Consider the following 13,221-nt stretch of genomic DNA (forward strand, 5'->3'; position numbering starts at 1 on the left):
CATTAATGAATTTTTTTCCTTGGAGAGCGCGAAATAGATAAACTCTGACTTATTGGAGATTTTACACTGAAATTTCCATTACTTTGATATTGTTTCCTTCTAGGATTACTATTATTATACTTATTCCTTTGAGGGTAAGGCGTTCTCCCTTTAAGAGACATAACATTCTTAGCTTCTTTGTTTTCGTTACTCGGAGTCGAATATTGATCGTTTTTTGATGGATTTAGTAAATTATAAGTCTTTCTAAGCTTATTTAACACCATCTGTTTTTCTGATTTTGCCTTTTGTAGCGTTAATAATTTCTTTTTTAGCGGATTTAGTTTTTCTTGTACAATGTGTGCAACAAACAATGATTCATCTGTAATGCCTTTTTGAATATCCTTCAAATAATCTATTTCGCGCGTTTCCAAATCTGATAAATAAGTTGTAAGTGAATGTATTGAGTTATCATTGTTAATGACTTTATTGTATAAGTCAGAAGCTAAAATTTCTTCAACTTTTGAAGATTTTATTTTCAATTCTTCTTCAGAAGATTTAACAATTTCATTAATTCGATCGTAAATTGTGTTTTTCTTGATGTATTCTGAGTTTAAACTATCTTTGATTTGATTTGACATTGTTCGCCTTAAATGGGACAATTCTTTAGTTATATCATCTAAATCTTTTTGTTTGGATTGAACTAATTGTGTTGGAAGGTTTCGAAGTTGTGTGGCTACCGATTTATATTCTTCTTTTAAATTTAAATTTTTTTTTTGTAAGTATTCGATATCTTTTAGTAATAATTCTTTTTGTTCTACGAGAGAAAGAGATTTTTCTACTACTTGAAGATTAGCATTACTAGATCTCGTTAAGAAAACAAATTTTGAATCTGAATTCATTGCCACCTCTGCCATAACAAATATTAACGAAAATTTCTAACAGTTATGATTTTTTCCATCATGTAAACCTCGATGTCACTTTTGCGGCCGAGCGGAGCGAGGCCGCAAAAGTGACATCGAGGTTTACATGATGGGTTCTATATATATACAGCTTGACCGGTAGAAAAGCGGATCGATTTTTATCAATAATTGGACATTCTATTTTTAATAAAATAAACATATATTTATATGGGAAATTAGGGAGATCTGAAACTCAAAAATTATTTTTGAATTTTAATATGATAAATATAATTGTGATAATATGTACATTACAAATAAAATATTAATTCGGAACAACGATGAGATGTGATAAATTTGATTCTCTCAAAAATCGATTTTGGAGTTTTAATATTAATTTGTATCTTATATGCATATAGGATATATAATAATTTTAAAACATCAAAAAGTGACAATTTGCGGTTAGAAAAAGTCATCAAAACACTTTTTAATGATTTGATTTAACATATGCATAGACCATCTCTTTGATATTTAACTTCAATTTCCCGAAATGAAAAGGATTTGAACAAAAACGATTATTTTACGATCATTTTTTGTAAATTTTTTAAATTGAGACTGACATCTCTAAAATCATCTAAAAAATCCAAATATCAAATAAAATAATATCATTAAAATTCCTCTCAATTTAAAAAATTTTTATAAATTGAGAATTCAATCTCTAAGATCTTCTAAAAAATCCATATATCACAAAAATCACGAGATTATTTTTATTCTCAATTTCAAAAATTTTTTTGTACTGACTTTCTTTTTGCATAACAGCATGGCAGAAATTTGAAACTTCGTTTCAAATTTCTCAAGCTTGCATTCTGGGCACGTAAGTGCCCAGAATGCTAAAAGGCGCGTAGCGCCGTCTCTGAATATCAAATTTATTATAATTATTAATTTATGAAATTTCAAATAAAATAGATCTGTTATAACACACTGGTGCATGACAGCCTTGTCATTTAATTCTATCAGCGCTTCACGCCGATAGAATTAAGACGGTATATAAATCATATTTTAAGTAAACATATATTAGTATTCTTCATTATTTGGTTGGCGCAAAGCGCCAACCAAATAGTGAATAATTCAATTTTTCAAAAAATTATTTAATTTGGCCGAAGGTGGCGGAGTAGGTGCCAAAAGTGCTTACTCTTAAACAACCGTCGGATTTCCGGGTGAAATCGTGACACACTTTCGTCTTTCGTAGGCAGTGGTGGTTGTTACAAAAGGTAACTTCGAATGTAGCGTGAAATCTGCAAAAAAAATTCTGAAATTTGAATGGAGAACACAAAAATTGAATAGTTTACGTCAATAAAAAAGAGAAAAATTAAGCCAATGTGTCTCGAACTAGGACTTAGAGCAGCAATCCCACTGTTTATCCCATTACACAACATGCATCTCTCACCTCAGTGAATGAGATCAACTATATGATAACTTTTTCCCCATTATATTCTTGTGGAAATGTGACAAATAGCAACTTTGACCCTCTCTCGAAGGTGGCGTGCTTGCCCGAAGGGCAAGCGAAGCCACCTGAAGTCCCAAATTATATTTGATCAAATATATATCTTCACACTGCAGATCAATAAATCACATGATATGCTTGTCTGACACTTTTGAGAGTATTTATCATCAATCTAGATAATAAAGAGGTTGAGTAGAAAACACAATACACACATGAACATAAGTGAATTTTTGAAATATTGTCTATTATAACACTCGAATTTCTTCAAACAAAAATAATATCGTTAGATGTTTTAGCAGACATATTCATTTATTATTAAATATACATATAGTGACTGATTGTGGAGTTATTTGAATAGATAACATATATTTCGAAATTGTGCATAATATATTTTATTTCATGAGCAATCAGAGCTTTACACCATTTAATATATGCCAAAATACACACTCACTTAGTTCAATCAACACATAATATCATTTTATAGAATGGCTCAATATTTTGAAACATTTCATTCAATTTACTGAACAAAAACATTATATTAAAAATCATGGCCATATAAATATACTGTAAGACATTTGTTCGTTTAGAAATGCTCAAGGATTGGGTGGAGAGTCATCCCCTTGCAGAAGGTTTCTCGTTTGTAGACTTCTTTGGAGTTTCAGAACCTGCTGTCAAGCCATCACCGAATAAGAAATATTACATAGAAGGCTACGCTGCAAAATTAATTCGGGCTACTCTCTCAAATTCTGGTTATTCTGAGACAAAAAAGCTTTCAGAATCAAATTTAATAGTTGGTAGCTCCATCTCCACATCAGATTACGGCAAAGTCAAGCCTCATCAGAGAATGAACCATTTTGTTTATACATTTTCTCTCGGTTCTAAAGATGGCTATCATGATGTCATCACTGCTTTAGCAAAGAGAGTTGGACATCCATTTTCTTTTTATCCAGAAACATACCATTTGCCTAAAGACAGAAGCGCACTGTCAAAATCATTCGCAAATCACAAGCTTTGGATCGAAAAACCAGCAGGAGGTTCAAGAGGTAACGGAATACACGTTGTAGACTCAATTAAATCCTTACCTTCCGGTGATATTGTTGTCCAACAATACGTCGATAACCCTATGCTCATCAATGGACTCAAATTCGATTTACGTTTCTATGTTGGAGTTACTTCTCTTGATCCCCTTACCGTTTTCCTCTTTGACAATGGACTTGTTCGCTTGGCCACATCAAAATATGAGGAAAACTTCGACGATCTCTCAAATCTAGGCGCACACTTAACGAATTTCAGTATCAACAAAAACTATGACGGATACGTAATGACAAATGACGTCTCAAAAGATGGAACAGGAAATAAATGGTCGCACAGACCATTTTGGCCATGGCTCACAAAGAATGGCTATGATGCCGACAAGATTCACACCAAAATAGAGGATGCAATTACAACAGTAGTCATTTCTGCAACAAGATCTCTCAGAAAACAGAGGAACCACTTTACATCCTTTGAAATTTTCGGTTTTGACGTGATGTTGGATACTGACCAAAATGTCTATATCTTAGAAGTCAACGTCAGTCCAGCAATGGGAACGAGTTCAGAACTCGACAAAGTCATCAAGGAACCTGTTGTCAAAGACTCCTTCAACATGGCTTTGATTCCATCAGATCCAGATGTTGCATCTAAACTTGCTCAAGCACCACCGAACACGCCAGCATCAGATTATATTGCCCTGTATAATTATGAGTCTTCTATCTCAAGATGTGGCGCATTTAAGCCAATTTTCCCAGTTCCTGAAAGAGTTTCATTCGAAAAGATGCTTGACCCTCCAACAAGGAAGGATCAACTCCTTGCAGAGTATGTTGCTTTGGCTCCTGATGATAGAAAGAAGATGCTGGAATCAATGAAAGTTGAATTTGACAAATGGTATCAAAATCTCAAATAAATCTTGATAAATAAATGTGTCTGTATGCATTGATTATCTTTAAATCATTTAATATTATCTAACTTTGAAAATAGAATAATAATGTTGATAAATGAGTTAATTCAAATGTGATTTTTCTTGAATTATGAAAATGACATTCATTCCTTATCATAAATCAACTCAATTAGATGTATAATATGATTTAACACTATCATTTGCATGTTTTTCTTGATTTTATTTTATCCATTTTCTTATGATTAACTTAGACTATAAAATACAATAAAGACATCGTTATTTCAAAGAGTGTAAATCTGTTTACAAAGATAAAAAAAAGCTTTAATTTTGTATTAAAATAAAATTAAAAAAATCCGAACAAATTTGTAATTTTGTATTAACATTAGTCACAAAATTTTCTACTCTTAATTTCTAACATTTCCATTCTTTGAAATATGTCCAATGATGCTAACATCGTCATCATCGTCATGATATGAAACAAATTCATCAGATTCATCAGTTTCACTATTAACTGTGTCACCATATAATTCAAACTTGTTAATTGCGATGCATGGCGGATATCCTGGACAGTGTTCGTCTTGGATTAAACGGACGTATTTGGCTGTATAATATTTGTCTAAGTCAAATGTTTTTTCATTGCAATCCCGCATTTGTCTGTCTTTTTCTACATTATGAACAGTTGTCCATGTCTTGTTATCATCGGAAATTTGAAGGGACCAACTATATAAGCAGCAGTGTACAGTGTATCCATATTCTTCACAGCAGCAACCATTGTAGCAGCAACCGCATCTAACAAAGTAGCTATTGAATTTAAATTTTTTAGAGCTGAGAGAGAATATAATGAAAGGATGCTCATCGTAAGTCTTTCCACAATTAGAACACCAATCGTAAGATTTATCGAAAGGATAAACTGCATATTCTGGTTTTGTCATTTGAATGGAGCCATTTATGTATTGTTTTGAAGAACCACTGACATCAATCTTCAAAATATTACTATCAAATACCTTTTTGAGTATTCCGGGCTTGCTTTCACTATAGGAAAGTGCAGAGAAGAATGATAAAAACATTCTATTGAGAGAAAAGTGTCAAGTTTTGTTTCTTTTTTTGGGTTTCTTTTTGGACAGAATTTGATGGGGAATATAAAAGAATATTCCTAGATAGGATTGTTCTTTATGAAGTTCGCGGAATGGCAAGGCAGTTTAAGAATTATACGATCATTTAAGGGTTGACCGACGTCCATTCAATTTTTGAGAGGGCATTCAAAATTTATTGATATTAAGTATCAAATATCTCGTTATCTATAATTTTTTAAAACATGGTTGTTTCAGATAATGTTTTACCTTAATGAGATGTATGCAACGAGAATGAATTTTCGGTCACAATATTGTTCTATAAAAATTTCAAAAATTTTCGATTTTTCTTTCGATTGGAAAAAATTTTTATGGATAAATTTTTTACAGAAATACTATGGAATTTTTAGATAAAAACAGTGACATATCATGCATTATTGTACCCTTGATATAATGCAACAAATAAATCAGAAAAATAATGAGGTCGAAAAAACTCAAAAACGTTGACCGACCTCTTTTTATCAAAACACCGCTACACATCATAGATCATTTTGCAACAGCGCTCCTCCGCGGATTCGACATATTTAATAAATTAGCAAAAAAAGTATAAATCGTACTATTCGAATAGCACAATAGAAAGAATGAATATTAACAATTGTGTTTTTGATGATTAAAGGTTTGAAAAAGATAGTTTGAAAATAAATTTTTTTCTTTTGATTTTTTTCTATAAAAATTTTCTTTATTTTTAAAAAACTCCTCCATTTTGGAATGTTGCTAGAATTACAAACGGCAAAAAGAATTAATTATTGCTGAATATATATTTATTCCGTTCCAAAATTGAAGTGTTTTGCAAAATGAGAATAATATCCCAAAGTTTTTTTGTATTAATCTTATAATCAAAATATTGATTCCTAACACCATATATCCATGTGCAACAGATTTTATAGAATAGTAATTCAAGCTGAATTATTCAGATATTGAAATCTGATCAATATCTAATAATACAGATGGTATATTCAAATAGTTGTTTAAAAATGAATAGCTTCTTTGTATAAAAATGAATATTTTGTCACAAACTTTATATCATTCCCATTATATTTATTTCAGTACAATTTATTGGCACTATATACAATTTTGGAAAATTGAATATCATTTTATTACATATGTACTAATTTAATAAATGATCAAATTGCCAAAATCTTGAAATCGATTTCTAAAGTTGCTCAAAAATCGGAATACGTACAATTAATAATATCTTCATATGATGTTATTTGATTTGGTATACGAATTTTTTTCGCCGACATACCTTCCTGAAAAGATACGAACGATTTCGTTAATTTTTAAAAATTTGACATTGTTTATCTTAGCAAATGAATGTTAATTCTATTTTTGTAGAAATTATCATCAAAAAACTGTTTTGTAAAATTCGATTTCAATTGGAAAAAAGTAAAAAAAGAAATATGCATCAGAAATGAACCAAGTTTAGTTGGTGTCTAAATATTTGCTAGCATTGATTTTAACAACTGAGTTATAATATCGAAGCTGATGCGCGAGAATTTCAGATATTTAATGATTCACCATCCAGTTTCCATTCTTTGTATAAAAATAGGAGATTAAAATTTTCATTAATACTCCTAGTAATTTAAAAATAATAAAAATTCTTTTGACTTTTCAACATAATGGAAAAAAATATTAAAAATAATCGAACAAATTAGTAAACAAGACATTTATTTCACAATATTTCTCAATATTTATAACGCTTACTGCGAGAATTCTAGTCAATGTATTTCATTCTTGGGAATAAAATAAATAAATTTGGTATTTTAATAGTTTGAAGCAACTACATTTAAAGAGGTTGCACAGGTGTTTTGCAGACAAGAAATAATAATCGCATGGGATTTGTAAATTTTAATTATATGAAATTGATTTAGACAATCGCGGTTAACAATAGAACAGTCTGCAAACAAATAGTATGGAAATCATTAACAATATGCAAAATCTAGAATGGATTGATGTTTATTGTAAATTTTATTCAATTACGGTAAATTTTGGAATTTTACGTGCTAAAATATATTGCAATCTAGGATTTGTAGTATTTGATACTAAAATAACGAATATTTTTGCTTGTTTTCTCGCATAATTTTAATATGATTGTAAAAAAATTATGAGTTACGATCCTGAAAATCAATAATTTAACACCTCTCGACGAACCCTTTTAAATGGACACAAGTCAGTTTTTTTGAGTTTTCGAGGGTATTTTACCAAGGGGAGGATTACGTCCTCTCAATTTAGGTCGGTCAACCCTTAACAAAAATATGTTATGAGTCGAACTAATAAGAGTAATGATTGGTATTCGATCTGTATAAAAACAATGAAGATCATCAATTCATAATTCTTTTTCAATCAGAGACCAAAACATTTTATTTCAATTGATATCATTGTCGTATTGGGATACTTTCATTATGGATACTGCTGCAAAGAAGGTGTATATTGAGTTAAGCATTGTCTATTTGGCTAAAAGTAAAAATATATAAAATTCACAAAATTACCAGTTCCAGAGAATTAGCTTTCATTCCCATTAACAAACAATATGAAAGCATCATCAATAATTCTCCAAATGAAGAAGAGTTGCATTAGTTATTTGATTGAGTTAAAGATATAAGTACTATGCCGCGCATTTCAAAGAATTGTTTTTCATACTGCATTTAGTATTGTGTTTTAATTAAATAATTACATTATTATGCATGTATTAAATAATTTGATCTCAATTTTTATGATTTTATCCGTAAAATGATAAGCAACACAATTAATCATGATTGCTATCATGTGACTGTTATGAGACTATGCTTATCAACGCCACTTTATAACCTTACTAACTTTCAATCAAAATTCAAGGTCAATTTTCAATATTTTTTTGACAAAATCAAGTAGAACACAACTGACATACAAATGAGTGTCACGATAATTGAATTTTAAACAATGCCTATTGTTCAAAAATCTTCTTTTCAAAATTGAAAACTAACATAAAATAATTTTCTGTTAATAATATTCTCCTTATAAAAACAAACAAATAATTTGGAAATCAATCACATTCAAAATATTCCGATGACTCTCATAAAAAATCGACAGATATGAATACGGTCAATAAAAAACTATTATCTATTTCCAATTTTATGCAAAATATATTTTTCTGGGAAAAGATAAAAAATATTTTCATCATTTTTATCTCAAATGAAAAATACAAGTTATCAATTACATGCAAACAATATTGACCAATACCTAGCTGACAAGTCATTCTATACCAGGTTCAATAAAGATGAAGCATGCAAGATTATGGATTACATGCGAGTTAATATTGACCAAGCTGTAAAATTATTAGAGCAAGCTAAAGGAAAACTGAAACCCATGGAAGTTTTCGAGCTTATACACCACTGGCATATTAATTTTGGATGGGATGCTAATAAGGCAGCTAAAATTTCTTTACTTCTCTCTGATCTTTTACAATGCAAGTTTATAAATGAGTATATCTGTTACTTCATGAAAAAGATAATGGAATTTTACGAGGACTCTATCAAGGAAGCAAAGAGAGTTCGCAACAAAAATAAGAAAATTACGAAAGAACTCGAAGATGTGAATACAAAAGTGGCTGCATTATCAAAGAAATCAGCTATTGATGCATCTCAGATCGAGGCATACAGTCAAATTCAGGAAGCTCACATTACGATGATATTGGACCTTCAGTCAGAAGTAGAAACAATGAAAAGCAAAGAGCAAAATATGAAGAGCATACTCGAGAACAAAGATATGGAACTTAATTCTCTCAAAAGATACTTTAATTCCTCAGTTGATTTGTTTGCTTTGGATAAATCATCATCCGATGAAAATACCCAAGAAACAAATATGGAAGATCAGCGAATCACTCTAAACGAACTTAAGCGTGCTATGGAAAATCCTCCCCAAAATGACTCGTTATTGAAAGGAGGTAAGCCAGAATTGACAAAGTCTTCTTCACAAGTCAGCTTCCATCCAGCCAAACCTTCTATTCCAAGACCATCACGAGATGATTCCTTTGATCAAGCTGCAAAATCAAAACTAACAAATGAAATTATGAGTCTAAATGCCGAGGTTGTTAAGTTGACAACAGAACTCGTATCTTGTAAACAAATCATTGATGAACAAAAGAAAATTATCGAAGACCTCAACAAGAAATTGCAGCCCACTTGATACAATAAAAACTAGTTCAGAAGATATTATATAATGTAATACATAATAAAGAGTTATTATATGATATATTAACATTATTTATTTTTTATATGTGTTAACTAAGATACAATACATAGGTGTAAGCTAAAATAATTGTTTCATAACTACAGTGATGTAAATCGATGGTAGAATTTAAATTGACATTGCATATAATTCAGTAATTAAATGGAAGTATCAGTTTATGATCCTGCATGTTCAAACATACATCATCAAAAGATTTATAAGATGTCAATCGTACCTCATTTTAAATATCATATGAAATAGAGGCACTTAACTTATCATTACTAGTTGTATTGATAGCATAAGATGCCTTTAGACAGAAACTCTATAACATGATACCAAAACAGTTGACAATTCTTCCTAAATATGCAGTTGTAAAAGAAAATAAAAAAAATCAAAAATTCTGTTTATGGGAGATAACGCCAATATTGCCTTTCCAACCGATTTAGAATCTGTAAAGAAATATGTTGCCAATGGCTTTGACGTTAATCAGGAGATAGAATCTCCAGATCCCAGCAATATTAAAACAAATGTTGAAAATAGATTCTTCATCTTTTTATGAAATCCATTGTTAAACTTTGCATCGAGAACGGAAATCTAGATTCATTGGATTATCTTATAGAAAATGGCTGTGAAACAAACTTTTTAATACGTTTATCAGTTAAATACCAGCAAATGCAAATATTACAGTATTTAATTGGAAAGAAATTCGATATTAACGAATCAAATGACCAATTTTCTCCAGCGTTGTTCGTTGCTGTAAATGCAAATTTAATTGATTTTGTTACTGTACTTCTTGAGAATGGTGCAGATCCTTCCATTCATTACAGAGGGCAAACTATTTTGTCCTATGCATCGAAAACGGAACAATTACCGATTTTTAAGTTACTTGTTAAATACGGTGCTCCAATGTCATCAAGGCAGATCACAACATCACCACTGATATCAGCTTTGAAAGCGCAGAATATGGAAGCCGTTGCTATTCTATTATTTAATGGTGCAGATCCAAACTGCACACAACAAGCAAAAAATAATCAAAATATCTATCCACTCGATATCGCATTACGCAATAAATCATCTACAGCTACTGTTTTGCTAGTTTTAGCTGGTGCAGACGTAAAACATATTAGCAATATCCAAGATTATGATAATAACTTGATAAATCAGATTAATCAATACAGTGATAGCAATATTATACAAGCATCATCATCTCCATTGCTTACAGAGCTTAAAAGCCTCATTCAACAATTTGATTTGATTCAATCATCGAATCAAAACTTAATTACATATCTTCAGGAGTCAGAAGAGAGCACAAAACAAGAAATCACACCATTGCTTAACCAAATCAGAGAGCAATTCCGTAAATTTGCAGATTACGTTCCTCTCCTCATTAATTTCGAAAACAGATTATCTGAAATACGCAAACCATTACTAAAACAGCAGATGTCGATGTTTGAGCAGCAAGATCGTTTGATTTTGGCCCCGCAAATCTCAGATGACATGAGAAAGTGGCACGAGTTCTTCCCACATACCAGTGAGCTCCTCAGAAAGAACAAAACCGACAGCGTTCAGCGAAATCTCTTCATCGACTACTGCATTGACCAAATTAACGAATACACAGCAGGATTAGCTGATGACGAGAGCGAAATGCTGGATTTCGGCCAAGAAGAAATAGTTCCAGAGGACAAAAATGTCCAAAAAATGGCAAAAAGAAACAGATACATTTTGGCAGAGTACGCAGACATTTTTGCCCAACTTAAGAAGCACATGGCTGATGTAGAAGACACAATTGACTCGTTGGAGGATGAATCAGTCTTCCTTCTCGATAATTCCATCGCGAGAATTTCGAGTGCTGAAGAGATACTTTCAAAACTGTCGTCTTCGCATGCTAAACTTGCCAGAACTGGTCTTTCTCCGCAAATGATTAAAGATCTTCAGGAATCTTTCGCTCCGAAGAAGTCAATCATTGATGAGTCATACAAGCAACTTGTAGACAACAAAAAGAGCATTCTTGAGATTTCGGATCTTATGAAAAGACTTTTGCGCAGACATTACAAATAATTTGTTTAATTTTTGTTCTTGTTTATTATTAAAACTATGTTTATTTCATCATTCTCGTTCAATGTTATTATTTTAACATTACTTGTCTAAAATAAAATTTCAATTATTTTGTTTTATAGAATTGTGTTCATTAGATGTTATAGCGCAAAGTTAATACAATTAACAGATATGAGGTAGTTATATCATTATTTTGCAAATTAGCAAAAATATCTCTATAATCTTTTATTCATGGTTAAAAAGAGTACAAACATTAAAAACAAACAATAACTATATGAAATAGTTAATTATTAGACTATAAAATTAAAATGATAATTTCTCAAATCTAAATCTTAAAGATTTGATAGAAACAATTCAGATTTAGATTTCTATTCAGCTACTTCACCAAGTTTAAACTGTCCAGTTACTTGCAGATTGGAAGAATTCAAGTTCAGAACTTTTGGAAAAGAAATTGGTTTCATATCATTTGCATTAAATACAACGCCGTATTCTTTCATCAGACCTTGAACTGAACCAAGCTCTGTTCTTCCTAAATCTGTTTTTGAATCTTTGAGAACAAAATAAACGTAGCCGTAGAGAGGTTGATGGCAGACAAATGTACCAGTGTTACCAAATACTATAAAGTTACGGAAAACAGCGCATGAGCCGGACAGGAAAATCAAAGAATCTTCTGTAACGTTGTTTTGAATCAAATTTACGTATTTGAGGGTATCATCAGGCCTTATATGCGTCAAAGCTAATATATGATTTGGAGAGCTGTTGTTGACAAAATTGCCGTAAATCAGCTTAAATCTTTTTGATTCTCCAGATAAAAGCCCGCTTGCATAATGAGTTGCAATATTGTTTGTAGAGTTGATCATAGAAAACGTTTGAATTCCTTGTCTAGCTATTAATAATTCGAAGCCATTTTCTTTTAAATTTTCTGGGCATTTATCCATCGAATCCAAGGTGTAACACATAGAGTAAGCATCAGCATAAAATGATTGTCCGCCATAAATGATTCCAGGGCAAACACATTTTGTATAAAAAGAATTATTCATGGATAAATGATCGGACGTTATGGATACAGCGCCGCCATTTATCGCTGCAGTACATTGAATAAAAAAGCAATCATCAATACTAATTTTTGCTTGCCGTTCATAAACAAAAATTGCACCTCCAGCGTTAGGAGTTGTGCAATTTCGAAACATGCATTGTTTAATATCATAAATGAAATCTTTCAATTGTTGAGAATTTAATCTAATTTTTTTATCAAAAAACAAGAAATAATCTGAATGAAATTGATTAAAATCCGACAATATTGGCTGTGAAGATATTTGATAGTATCGTTCGAGTAAAAATGAACTCGAAGATACTGATAAAATGAGAAAAATAATCATCAAAACCTTCACGAAGAGTACTAAAAGTGACAACAACAAAAATTGCTATTATTGATTATAAGTATTAAAACGAACAAAAATTAATTTAGTATCCTTTGATTTTTTATATTATCCGCATCTTATTCAATTTTGAGAA

General features: G+C 30.9%; 5 protein-coding genes across 5 annotated transcripts, besides 1 other annotated feature; 3 read left to right on the top strand and 2 right to left on the bottom strand.

Annotated features, from left to right (window-relative positions):
- Positions 1 to 2,956: 2,956 nt before the first annotated feature.
- Positions 2,957 to 4,347, top strand: TVAGG3_0013600 (protein polyglutamylation; the record flags this gene model as incomplete). The annotated part of the gene is made up of 1 exon (XM_001579726.1): positions 2,969 to 4,321. The coding sequence occupies one exon, from the start codon at positions 2,969 to 2,971 to the stop codon at positions 4,319 to 4,321; it is 1,353 nt and encodes a 450-aa protein (XP_001579776.1).
- Positions 4,348 to 4,719: 372 nt separating this feature from the next.
- Positions 4,720 to 5,382, bottom strand: TVAGG3_0013610 (galactose-binding domain-like family; the record flags this gene model as incomplete). The annotated part of the gene is made up of 1 exon (XM_001579725.1): positions 4,720 to 5,382. One exon carries the CDS (start codon positions 5,380 to 5,382, stop codon positions 4,720 to 4,722), a length of 663 nt encoding a protein of 220 aa, XP_001579775.1.
- A 156-nt stretch (positions 5,383 to 5,538) lies between these two features.
- Positions 5,539 to 7,689: a mobile genetic element.
- A 922-nt stretch (positions 7,690 to 8,611) lies between these two features.
- On the top strand, positions 8,612 to 9,683 carry TVAGG3_0013630 (protein ubiquitination; the record flags this gene model as incomplete). The annotated part of the gene is made up of 1 exon (XM_001579724.1): positions 8,617 to 9,609. One exon carries the CDS (start codon positions 8,617 to 8,619, stop codon positions 9,607 to 9,609), a length of 993 nt encoding a protein of 330 aa, XP_001579774.1.
- Positions 9,684 to 9,785: 102 nt separating this feature from the next.
- TVAGG3_0013640 (protein ubiquitination) lies at positions 9,786 to 11,767 on the top strand (the record flags this gene model as incomplete). The annotated part of the gene is made up of 1 exon (XM_001579723.1): positions 10,207 to 11,709. The coding sequence occupies one exon, from the start codon at positions 10,207 to 10,209 to the stop codon at positions 11,707 to 11,709; it is 1,503 nt and encodes a 500-aa protein (XP_001579773.1).
- Positions 11,768 to 11,928: 161 nt separating this feature from the next.
- Positions 11,929 to 13,088, bottom strand: TVAGG3_0013650 (uncharacterized protein; the record flags this gene model as incomplete). The annotated part of the gene is made up of 1 exon (XM_001579722.1): positions 12,075 to 12,896. The coding sequence occupies one exon, from the start codon at positions 12,894 to 12,896 to the stop codon at positions 12,075 to 12,077; it is 822 nt and encodes a 273-aa protein (XP_001579772.1).
- Between the last annotated feature and the right edge of the window lie 133 nt (positions 13,089 to 13,221).

This window comes from Trichomonas vaginalis, chromosome IV, assembly GCF_026262505.1.
Source record: "Trichomonas vaginalis G3 chromosome IV, whole genome shotgun sequence".
Lineage (NCBI taxonomy): Eukaryota > Parabasalia > Trichomonadida > Trichomonadidae > Trichomonas > Trichomonas vaginalis.